General features: G+C 34.4%; 1 protein-coding gene across 1 annotated transcript; it reads right to left on the bottom strand.

Moving 5' to 3' along the window:
- Nucleotides 1–8,243: 8,243 nt before the first annotated feature.
- LOC128241940 (perlucin-like) lies at nucleotides 8,244–12,476 on the bottom strand. The gene is made up of 6 exons (XM_052959085.1): nucleotides 12,376–12,476; nucleotides 11,345–11,433; nucleotides 10,878–10,968; nucleotides 10,122–10,183; nucleotides 9,721–9,884; nucleotides 8,244–8,320 (listed from the first exon to the last, which is right to left on the bottom strand). Exons 1-6 carry the CDS (start codon nucleotides 12,416–12,418, stop codon nucleotides 8,290–8,292), a joined length of 480 nt encoding a protein of 159 aa, XP_052815045.1. The 5' UTR covers nucleotides 12,419–12,476; the 3' UTR covers nucleotides 8,244–8,289.
- Between the last annotated feature and the right edge of the window lie 292 nt (nucleotides 12,477–12,768).

Raw genomic sequence — 12,768 nt, 5'->3', positions numbered from 1 at the left:
ATTGGTGTAATGATAATTTCGTATTTTCAGTGACATTATATAGATAGAATGTTCCCAATTTTGTTCTGAATTTTGTTTCTCATATATTGCGCCTTTTGAGATAATGCTTGTTTTGGAATGCACTATAGAACATGATCGTGTCAGCAATCTGACCAGCATAGCAGTTTTTCTTCAGCCTGGTGCCATTATGGACAGACATAAACAAGTTCAGATGATTAACGGACAATTTGGATCTACTGTTAATCGCCCCAGTAATATTGTTTGATCAATGGCTTCAAATTAGGTTTCTAGCCTCTTAACTCTGATCACCGTAGAAATAAAAACTGTCCGCGTTACACCACAAAGTATTTTTTCATTATATAGACTTCACACATCACAATACGTTATCGGTTTATGAATTAAAGGAACACTATACTATCAATTCTTTACAAAAAGTGTCAATATAAGAATGCAATTTAATCTTAAGAGTTGGCAGAAAAATGCACGGCTTTTTAAAAACAGTCGGTATGGGGACGTAACTTGATCATACATTTTATCCCTATCACGACTGTTCACAAAATCACGAATGTTCACAAGATACACAAGATACACAACCTATCAGTAGGACACAAACATATCTATTCGCTGCGGACCCTGGTTATCAGTGGTAGCGGATTGCGTAAGGCGCTTTCTTAATTATGCTATATATTTTGGCAAATATGGAGCTCGAAGAGAACCACCGCGGAGAACGTTAATTTACGACCGTAATGGGTTCCCGGATCCCCCACCCTCAACCTCATCAAATAAAAGTGGGCGGTCCAAAAGCCAAAAAGAGCTCTTTCATTGGAAAAGAAGAACACAAAACAACTTAAGTTAAGTTCAGTCATACTCGAAATTGGTAACGTTTTATATTCTTAATTAATTTCAAAACATACAAGCGCACCAATACGTACGACTGTGTACAAGTGTTGGGCTGATTAATCAGTTCGCCCATTAATCTTTGACACAGAGAGCTCTGAATAATCGTCGACGAATGTTTTCATTCGTCGACGAATTTTACAAAGATGGCCAATATTGCAATACAAACGTCCCCGCAAATAGTTTCTATTACGAATCCTTCTTGTAACGAATAGTTCTAGTGACGAACCGTAAAATTACCAATATCAGTAAACCTTTTGATTGGATGATGTAACCCAATCGCTATGCTTAAAACGTTTTCTACGGCAAACCAGAAAATTAATTTCTGATTGGATTATGACCTGCACTAAAACCAATGGCCATTCTTAATACATAATCGCTAAGGCTTTCCTTGTTCAAGAAAAAAGGGCAAAAATACATGTAATGTATGGAAGCAATTAGGCATGAAATTGAAAGAAGGCGTTTTACGCAGCCAAAGTGATGTCGAAAATTATAAAAATCTAGACATGGATTATGTTTATTGCCTTCATTGCGACAAAAGATACAGAAATCATCGTAAGTTTACCCCACCCTCTAGCTGTTTATCGCATATTTGTATATTTAAATTTATTTTAAAGCAAAAATGATGCAGCATTTTTAAAGGAAAAAGTTTCTATTATGACTGTTTGTTACTGTATGAATGTCTGAATTTGTCAAAGACATGTACTGGTTTCCCACACTTACTGACTTAGTTTCTATGTTGTGACTTATTTTTATTCAAATGAATCTGTCAGTGGTCATTCATCGTGTTAAGTTATTTCCTAAGTAACTTAAATTTTCGTGAAATTTATAGCAGTATGTATAGCAGGTTGAACATGGTCATAGTCTCATAATATCTGATTCAGGAGTTAAAATTGGTTGTGACATTGTTTTATCTAGTGTTAATAAGCTTCGAGTAAGAATATCCATGTTTCATTCATTTATTTTCCAGAAGCCACCACAACTAAAAGATGGCATCTAGAAAACGACCATAGAGATATCAGTGTCGATGGGGACCAACCTGTTTCCAGCCGTGACCAACAAAAAATTACTCAATTTATTGCCTCGCCTAAGACATCTGCAGGTGTTGTAAATAAATTGACAAATGCAGAGATTTCTCGGCTTGATGACTCATTACTTAAACTTTTCACTGATAAAATGCTGCCTCTTAGTACAGTTGAGCATTCAAGTTTTGTTGATTTTGTAAATGAACCAGAATATATAAAGTTCCAGGACGAAAACTGGTTATTAATAAACTGAAGGAGAAATACCAGAAAGGCCTGAAAATTCTGTCTGAACTTGTTGCTAACTGCTCCAGTGTTTCACTCACACATGATTCATGGACGCCAATCAAGACTGAGTATTGATACCGTCACAGCTCATTTTATTGATGCAAACTTGGAGTTGCATTCGGCAGTCATGCGTACATCGCACTTCACAGGTCCACACAAGGTTTGATAGTTTGCATATATGTACATAGTAAGTTAAGCTTTTATCTAAATTAAGACAAATGTTATTTTAACTAATTAAGTTCTGCTTATGATTTATTGTACAATAATTGTGAATATTGTATTATAAACTTTAAAACTTTGTCACTTGTTGGCATTCTTGTGCACGAGGTAGTTTTTAATTTTCAGGTTAGCTGGAACTGTGCAGCTGCAGGTAAGCTGGAACTGTGCAGCTGCAAACGATTGCAGTGTGAAGCATTCGGGACCCGATCTTTGTGACAAATAATGCTTCCAATGAAAAAAAGCAATCAATCTGCTGGGCTGTCCACGTGTCGGTTGCTATGGTCACAGATTAAATTTGGTTGTCAAGAAAGGGCTTGAAAACCCAGAAGCTAAGACACTAATTGATAAAGGTAGATCCATTTTTACCTTTTTTCATACCAGCACAAATGCTACAGAAGTGTTACTGTCTTCTCAATCAACTGGAAATCCTCTTGATCTTATCCAAGATGTTTGCACAAGATGGAACTCTTCATTGGACATGCTTGTGAGACTGGACAAGTTGTTCCAACAACAAGGATTGTTGTAGATGGAGCCTTAGGAAAGCGCATAAACTAACTTGAAACAAAGATGTACAGCTACAATGAGCGGAATGGTGTTCAGTCTCTCATAAATGTGCTCGAACCTTTCAAAAATGCAACTGAGATTCTATCCAGTGACAAAATACATACCCATGGTTTGATCTTGCCATCTCTTAAAAAGTTGAACTTAGTGTTGACTGTATCTGAGAATGATAGCCAGATGATTAGGGAAGTGAAGATAGTGATGAAAGGACAACTTGATAATAGGACAACTGATACTGATATAACATTGATAGCATGTAAACTTACACCAAGTATGCATCATATGTGCTTTGCTACTGAAGGGGAGACGGCAGAGGCAATATAATTGTTTCAGCTAATGAAATGCTTTTCTGTAGCAAGTAATGTAAAGCAAGAACAAACAAGGCCTTCAGAGGTAAACAACAATCAGCCAGACCCTCCACTCCCTAATACGAATTTTGATGAAAACCCTGAAATGAATGATGTCATCTGTGCAGATGAACCCACACAGCCAAAGAAGATCAAGCTTGAGGCTACTAAGCAAGATGTTTCTAAAACTGAACTCACATCTTGGCTTGATGATATAACATTGGTTAAAGAAACAAAAGCTCTTGATCTCACTGAACTTGCCAAAAAGGAAATGGATTGTTATTTGTCTGAGTCAAGTGTTCATCCAAGATGTCCGGCATTAAGCTAATGGAAACAAAATGAGTCTAAATATCCTAAGTTATCGATACTTGCCAAAAAGTATTTGGCAATACCTGCATCACGTTATAGTTCAGAAAGAATTTTTAGCTTAACAGGAAATTTGATTTCAAAGAAGAGGTAAAGATTAAGGTCAGATCTTGTTAATATGATGGTATTCTTGAACAAAAAAAAATAAACAAAGTGATTCTAATATATATTGTAACTTTAATACATTGACCTTGTTAAAAACTTTGTGGTTGTTTTTCAGGTCCATACTGTTGTTACATGACTTGATTTCTATAACTTGATTTCTATAACTTGCAATCTATATTTTGGTAGAAAGTATATCAAGAGAACCCAGGGATAGTATATAAAGAGAACTGTAGCAGAATGTTTCCGTGACATTCTTAAAATTGTTTACGTTGTTGTTTACTTGTTATTTTGTCACTTTTTTCTGTATCATAAACTTAAAAGTTGACAAATATGAAAATTGTCATCATCTTTCTTTTCTTTTTAGAAATAATTCACAGCTACAAAATAATTGATGTTTAACAGAGAAACAATAAAGTTTTTTCTTAAGAAATAAGCTACTCACATGAGGGGTGATGGGAATATGTTTTTAGGATATTTTTAGTTTTTTTTTAGAAATTACTTTGATTTTTGTTTACTTTTAATACAAATATCTAAGTTTTTCAATTTCATTTAGAAATTAAGTGTTTTTGCCAAAATTAATCAAGTATGTTTACCCCATAGATGCTTATCTGTTATATATATTAACTATTTATACGGTCATTTATTAGCAACCGATTAATCATTAATCAGTCGGTTAAGTGGACCGATTAATCGACTAAAGTTTTTTTGACCGATTCCCAACACTACTGTGTACAAAGCTATTAAAATGTAATTTCAAAGCATGTCATACCATAGATTTGCCAGATGGACTCCGTCTTTGCCTTAAATTAGAAGGCTGGAAACATTTACACATGTATGCTTTAAATAATGACCACCCGGTTCTAATGCAAATTTTGCAGCATAGCTATTAACCCTTTTGAGGACGGACTCCATGGACTCCAGCTGCTGTTTGTTGAATTCCGACAGTATATCAAACTCGGACATAGTATCGAAAGTCTTTACCTCACCTATTACACAACCCCCGAAATGTGCGATAATGCAGAGTGAGGGGACCCTTTCGTTAAGCATAGACAAAACATGTTCGACTTGTTTAAGGAACATTCCCCTGTATTTCTGTCCGAATATTTCAATGTTGTTGAGTCCTAGATAAGTGTCGCCTGAGAAGAGTCCCTTGGTATAGGTTTAGAATGATCTATGAACCGATACACCAGTTTATAATAAGGGCATTTGGTACCGCGTTGAAATGAGGCGTCGTTATGAAATGCGTGTACGGAATGGCATATGGAAGAATGAGTAATAAATCAGAATGTTTGCTCAATTGTACATTTTTTGTCAATGTTCACATTGATGAAATGTTTTTAAACAAAGAAAAAACATTGTGAAAAAAGTGAAAAATAGTTTGTAACCCTTTGCTACATAACAGATGAAATCAATATGTTCAACAGCTTGTCATCGTGTTATGATTTTAAATTAAGAATATGATGGCGTCATTTATAAATTAATACATAGTTAAATCCAGGACTTGTTTTCGATCAGAAACAGGTTAAGTGATCTGATATAGAGCAATATTCCGTTCAATTTTGCTGTACATAGTATGCATTATTAAATTTAAATTATTCACACAAAAAAGCCTAGGGTCATTCAAGCACATATTCTAATAAAACTGTGCCTACGCTTGATCGACCATAGCTTTGCTCACAAGTATATTTACAAGTTACGAGTATGATTACCTTATGAAAACCAGAAAAATAAATGACTATCAAATCTAAGAGTAGGATTATTGGCCTAGATTAAAACCAATTCAGTACACACGTTTCAAAAGATTTGCTATTTTAATTACATATTACTTGTTGGTTTTTGTTATTAAAAAAATCTGTAATATCTCATTTCCTCTTCTTTTCAAACTTTCTGCCAATCAAATCCTAGTAGTTATAATATATTGGTATTTTATTCCAAATTGTAATTTCCAGAACCGGGTCAAAAGATTGACAAATAACAAAATGGTTAAGCCTCGACCTTTCAATTGTTAATTTTTGTAAAATTGTAGAGAGTGTGAATAAAAGAAGTTGCCCGATTAGCTCAGTTTAAGGGGCACCGTTCTAGTGTTCCGGTAGTCGTGATGTCCCCAACCCAATTTCCTCCCAAGATTAATAGGAGTGCCTATGTAGGTCTAAAATGTTAATGCGAAATATATATAGTGTATTTGGGTAAGAACCAGCCACACAGTTAGCTAATTTAGTCAGAGCATCGTGCTAGTAGCCCTATACCCGACGCACTCCTTCCAAATTGAATTTAAACAAAATATCTGGTAAAGTAAATTGATGGCTTTCTATCATATTTAATGATGGACATTTTTTTTTGCAAATGACAATATCAGATAAGCGAGTAAATACAATTACGATGGACAATATTGTATATTTCTTATTTATTTAACCTAAATATCTGTTGGATAAGGCGATACCAGGTAAAACTATCAATAACTATTTAATGATTAAAAGTTACAGAAATTGCACCGTGGACACAAACATATCAAAAATTAATCTGGATACACAATTCACTATGACTTAGTGTTAACATACCACAATATTTAGAAATAAATTTGCAGTTGGATCCTTTCGACTTTTAGCATTCTAAAGTTGGATATCAATTATCGTTCGAGACTGAGCTTTCATAAACTGCACGGCATACCTTAGAACTCTTAACAATTGGTGGTTCCCGTCTATGTACTGTACAGTCAGTTGTTCAGGGCAACCGCTGGACTTGGTCAACCGCTTGTATTTCTCAGTTTTCATTTATGGTTCGGGAATGGATTAAATTCCAAACCAACAACCAAACAATTTTGGTAACGGCTGTCAGAATACACATACCCAATCATCGTCATTTAACCATATCGACAAATAATCGTAGAAAAACCCAAATTTATTAAATGCAGAAGAAGTTGAACGAAACAAATGGCGCTGATGCGGGATGGTGACGGTCTGTCTGAAATCAACATCTGATTGCTTGAGTGTTTAATTTAATTGATTGATGACGACTATGAAAAGCGGGTACATACATTTAAATCTCAATTCCTAGATATTTTGTGTCAGCGATATTGTATTAACTCGTAAGTAGAAATAATAGTTAAAATGAAAAAACGAGTTTTCTTCACACTCGTTCGCAGAGGAGTGAAACATTCGTTCTCAGACTGATAAAAAATAACTCTTCATAGTCACGATGTCAAAATGTAAATGTATCTCGGGTGTCATTTACATTGGCTTATGAAGATCTGATCTCGCGCAGAACATATACATATCTTTTAACCAGCCTGCATGCGCCTTATATGAGAAATGAATTTATTAATACAAGCATTGCTTGTTCCCATTTTAAGATAAAGCGGTTCCTCCCCCCAAAAAAATACCCGTCAATACGGAAAAGTAAGAAATAAAGTATTGCCTTTTATGTGAACCGTATGGTATTTATAGTCGACTGTGCTCGACTTCATCTACTGAAATGAGTAGCAGGGTAATTTCCTTTTAATTAGACTAGACTATATGAAACATAGCTTAAACTTCGAAAATAAGAAATTAAGATCAACATAAATCCGTCATTGCTAACGTTAACGTTATAGATTGTCTTGAAAAACAATTTGAACACTTGTTTCTGTATTTTTGTTGATGAAACGTTTGACGATTATCTTTTTGACGCTATTGACCAAATATTATATGGTAAACGGTTCTGTTTGCCATTAAAGGTTTTCAGAGTTTGCACTAGACTTCCCAGTACTCAGTTAATGCATATGTGTTTGTTTAAACAGTGACTCTATACTAATTCAACGGTGAAATTCGATGTTTGTTTAACCATGCCTGGTTTGTTATTTTTCCTTAAAGCATATTTCATATACTGAATTTTGACATAAATGATGCAGAGAAAGGATACACACCGATACAATCATATCAGTTGAAAGAAGTAAAATGTAACAACTGGATGTTCCAGGAGATGTACCGGACGCACGACCCATTTAAGATTGTTTAAGTGAAAGTAATTTCATGCCAATGTTGTAAAACATACATTAGATGCTTCAATGCGTACTTAAAGTAGCCCAAATATTTTAAATGGAGGTCACCAATAGTAAAGCAATATTTGGAGCCTATTCATTTTGGGTCACCGAATGTGAGGTGCACTTTCAAAATGCGCCGAATCCTGGACCCGTTGCTGCTAAACATATAATATTGTATTATAGATTGAGACTTTTTTTCTTCATTTTAAGTTAAGCAAATATTACTATCAAACTCATGCAAATCACTATCATCGTCATCATCATCATCGTCATCATCTCCTCTATCATCATCATCATCATCATCATCATCATCATCATCATCATCATCATCATCATACAAGTTATTGTCCGATATTGTGCTCTATACATTTTAAAATAAGGCAGATAAAGCAAATACCAGGTATAAACTCAACAAGCTAATATGTTTAATCAAATTTATTTACTTATAAAACACGCATACAAAATGTCAACCAAGTATGCCGCCGCCAGAGGTACTGCTGAAAAAGGAATATGCGTTTTATGATAATATCATACATATTCCAACAATGGTTGCTCATGTCTGACATCTTGTGCTAATACTAATACTGTATTGTCTGATTTGCATAATTGCTGTTCTGCCGTATTGTCGAGATAGCGCGATAATGCCTTGCCAACGGGCCGGAACGACAAAGTAATAGTGCTAATGCGATAAAACAGTATGTTTCGTACTACTTTGGACAACACACCAACGGGCTAAGACGACTAGGCAGAAATCGGCCACTATATACAACTAACTATGTTTTGTATTAGTTTAACACAATGTACACAACTATCATATTGTGTGTTGCTAAGAGAATCGTTAGTTCGAGTATTGTTATTTACATAAATTATATACGTTAATAGCTGTATAAAGCTTGGTGTCTTGACATGTTGTGTTTCCTCGTTGCTTCTTAAAACACCTTGATAAATGAGCCTTTTAACATTATCTAGCTAGACATTCGGTCACGTAGCTTATCCTTGTAGTCTCCATGGTTTTATGACATATTTTTGACTTTTTATTAATTAATGTTACGTACACAAACAAAGAAAACATACTTTTTTTACAAACATGGTTATATCTTGATATTGAGTGTCTCTAAATGTTTTTTATTTTATTTATTTTTACTAGACCTAGATATTTGGCATCAAATCAGCGATAAAACAAGAAGAAATAGTGGCAATATTAAAGTGAAAAAAGAATGTTCTGGCTGAGATAAAGTTGGACATAGTTTTGAACTTATCAATCATAATTCTCTTTTGTTATAAGCTCGATTTATTATAAGTTAAACACTATTGAGCATTTGTAAATTTTATTAAGACGATGTATCCGCTAAAAATACAACAGCGCCTTATTACATAAAGTTGGTTATTTCTTTGGTTTGGTCAATATTAGCACAAATGTTTATTCATTGGTCAATATATATCCAAAAATAACCTTTTCAGGTATTTTTAAAAATGTTCAAAGAATCCGACAATTTGCCGCTACCATTTTTTTCTGAATTAAAAGGCGTTTTGTAAGAACTAATGGTTTGCTTTTTGAGTTATATACGCACATATATTCTTTAATCATCTTGCACTATTGTATTTGTAAGTTTATACTTAAACTTATACTAATAATTAAAACTTAGTTTTGAAAACAAATACAGTGTTGAATCCTTACTCATTTGTACAAATTAGCACATATGTCCATTCAACGTTCCCTGTTTGGGATCGAACTCACTTATACCACTCACATCCAAAGAAGTATATACTTAGAAGATATTTGACATAAAAACCAAATGAAAATCATAAGCGTTCGGTCAAATTCTTAATTAATGTGTATTTAATTATATTTTGAAATTCATCGTGAAATGATTTTTTGATTATATTTATACAGTACCTCTTTTCGCACACATATTGTATTTTCCTATCGCAAGGCGCGTCGTTCCATACGTAGTCGAAGTACTTGACGGCCGAAAGACAGTGCTCAGTCCCGTTTTGGTTGTTTGGCTGCTGGGCGCCCCATGTCTGGTAGGTCAACTCGGCACCAGTGCTCTCCCAGATCTACGGTGTAATTGTAGAATTAAACATTAGTTAGTATTTGCTCATAAGTTTGATAAATACACATTCATTTCAAAATGATTATGCTGATGAGCCCTTAAGTCTCGCAGACTGACAATTCTTAAGTAAAATTTAAATTTCTGACCGCATTCCAAATATTGTTTTACCTTATGATAAAATTGACCCGGTGCATGAATCACGATAACAAGACTAACTTATTTTAACGGATGTTATATTTACCCAATGCGCATCTTGTTCCCAGTTAGTTCCGCCGAGCCAAAATCCTTCATCAACATCCGTGTCTGAAACAGGGGGAGAACGCAAAAGTGTATACAATAGGTGGAATATGTATAATAGATTGCCACAGTTTCTGAAACAGGAGAGCATTTATTAAAGATAGCAGCAGTAATGAAACAGGGGAACATGTTTACAAGATCGCAACAGTGTAACATACTTTAAACTCGTTTCAATGATGAAATAGGAACATATTCCAAAGATCATCAAAGTGACTGAGAGGGAACAGGTTTAGAAGGGTGTCGAAATTGTCATAAAAGAAACGAGAATCACAGTATCTGAAAAACTGAACGTATTGAACAGATTGGCACAGTGTATGAATACTTAAAACATTGAAGGGATAGGCACAATGCCGGAAAATAATTGTATAAGAGATTGTTACAGTACAACAGTGGGATTAAAGGTAAGAAAAAAACCTAAGGTTTATTACATGCTATGTCCGTATTCCGTGCGTGCATGCTTATGGTGTTTGATAGCGAGTTTAAGAAGCATTTGATTTCATATTTGACACTTGTTTAGGTCTGCTTAACGTTTAGGAAGAATTATATTTAAATGGTTGAAAAAAAGAAAGTAGATTTAAACAAATAGCATTAAGAGGACATACAATTTTATAACTTATATGATTTCTGGATATTTGTCGTCAAATATGTTATTGTGATCAAAAGACTTTATTTAATGTATGCATGTCTGTATGTTACTTACGGTTGAATGTTAATGCTTGCTTATGGAACCAGCGCTGTTCACTCTCTGTCTCTATAACAATCAGGTCGCTCGAGTGCCACTTGCAGAACAGCTGTGTAGGAATGATGTAGAATTAAATATCAGATATTGTTCTACAAACATTTATTGCAGCAAGAATTGATGGTGTTTGGAATTGACAGCAGTTAAAACCTATGCAATATAACAATCACATACGCAGTATCTTTCCTTGTCGAACAGGTAGCATTCGCAAATATATTTTATTATTGCAGCCTGTTTTCAGCTGTAAAGTGTTATACGTCCATTGCAAATGATTGTTTGATTTACTTGTTTTAATTCATTGCCAATGGTGCATTTAACCTACCCTAGTGGATGCTGAGTTTTATATGTGCATTGTAAAGTATTGTTTGATTAAAGCCCGAGCAGCTTACTTTTTTCAAGTGTTCAATTTAAATGATAGTTTGGCTTACCCTAGCTGATGACCAGGTTTCTATGTCCGTTGCAAATTTATAACAACTTGAACCATGGGAAGTCCAACCATCGGTACAGGCGCAGAAAACTACAAAATGATATAACAAATTGTTATACTCAAACTAGTATTTAGAAACCCAACCCACTTATGCATGAATTCTGGACGCTCAGTGTAAATTTGGTGACCCATATTATTTTGGTATCTATTAAAAGGGTCATGTAAGCAGAAATTTAAACTGTAAACATTTGTCCGAATATATATATTTTCTTCAAACACAGATTATTTAACGTTCTACTTATTTTGGAATAACGACTGTAATTACTGTATGTGTAATGTACTTGTGAGCATTTGTTGTTCATATCAAATTTAATAAGATATTATTGTTTTTCCAAATGATACCAAACTTATATCAGGTCACCAGGAATAGACATACACCATAAAGGTGAACTTATGTATGGGTCTAATACCTTTTTGCAAAGTTTCGCCCCATACTCGATAACTTTTTCATTTTGTAAAGCTTTGTTTTTATATATATTCTGGAAAAGAAAACCTTGGCAACTTCGTAACGTTTATAGGACATATTTGTAGAGAAATAATTACAATTGCTTAAAAATCACCACGTATACATTATATTAATAGTTCAATTTTACAAATACTTGACTTAAGAGTGTTCTGAATAACTATTTTGATCATGTTCACAGGATTAGAATGCTGTTCAACAGGTTGTCCTACTAGCGCAGCGGTTAGCGCAATAGGTTATCGCTATGGCGACCCGTTTTGACATCCCGCCTTGGCAATGTGAGTTCAGTTAGTGCTTAACAAGTCTAACAAGTGAGTTTTATCCGGGAACTCTGGTTTTCTCCGCAGCACATGACCACCCTTTTGCGCATCATCATTCCAACGTGGGTAATGAAGCATTAACTTAAATAGCTTTCTTCACATTATTTGTAAACTTAATTCAGTCTAATCTAAAAAGACTTGAATCAACATTTGAAATTTCATCTTAATAAATTTTAAGCACTAACTTACCTTGAGCTACCAAAGTAGCACTAACAATTATTGACGTCCACATAGTTATATTTTTGTTCCTTGCAGGTCAGCGTGAAATAGATGTGATGATAATGTCGAATTTCCCGCGACATTATATAGATTGAATGTTCCGAATTTTGTTCTGAATTTTGTTTCACATATATGGCGTCTTTCGAGATAAGCCTTGTTTTGGAATGCACTATAGTACGTCCCTGACCTAGTTAGCTATAATTTGCGCATGCAGTACTTTACAAGGTTTTGAGACCATATGAACTTAATCCTTGCCAACTGTTGTTTCTAGGATTTCAAGAGTTTATCAAATTCGGACATAGTATCGAAATATTTCTCGACTTGTATCACTCGCCCGCAATGTACGAGAGAGACAAGCGCGGG

Source organism: Mya arenaria, chromosome 7 (assembly GCF_026914265.1).
Source record: "Mya arenaria isolate MELC-2E11 chromosome 7, ASM2691426v1".
Taxonomy (NCBI): domain Eukaryota; kingdom Metazoa; phylum Mollusca; class Bivalvia; order Myida; family Myidae; genus Mya; species Mya arenaria.
The sequence above is the reverse complement of the archived record's forward strand: the minus strand, read 5'-3'. Positions and strand labels throughout refer to the sequence as shown.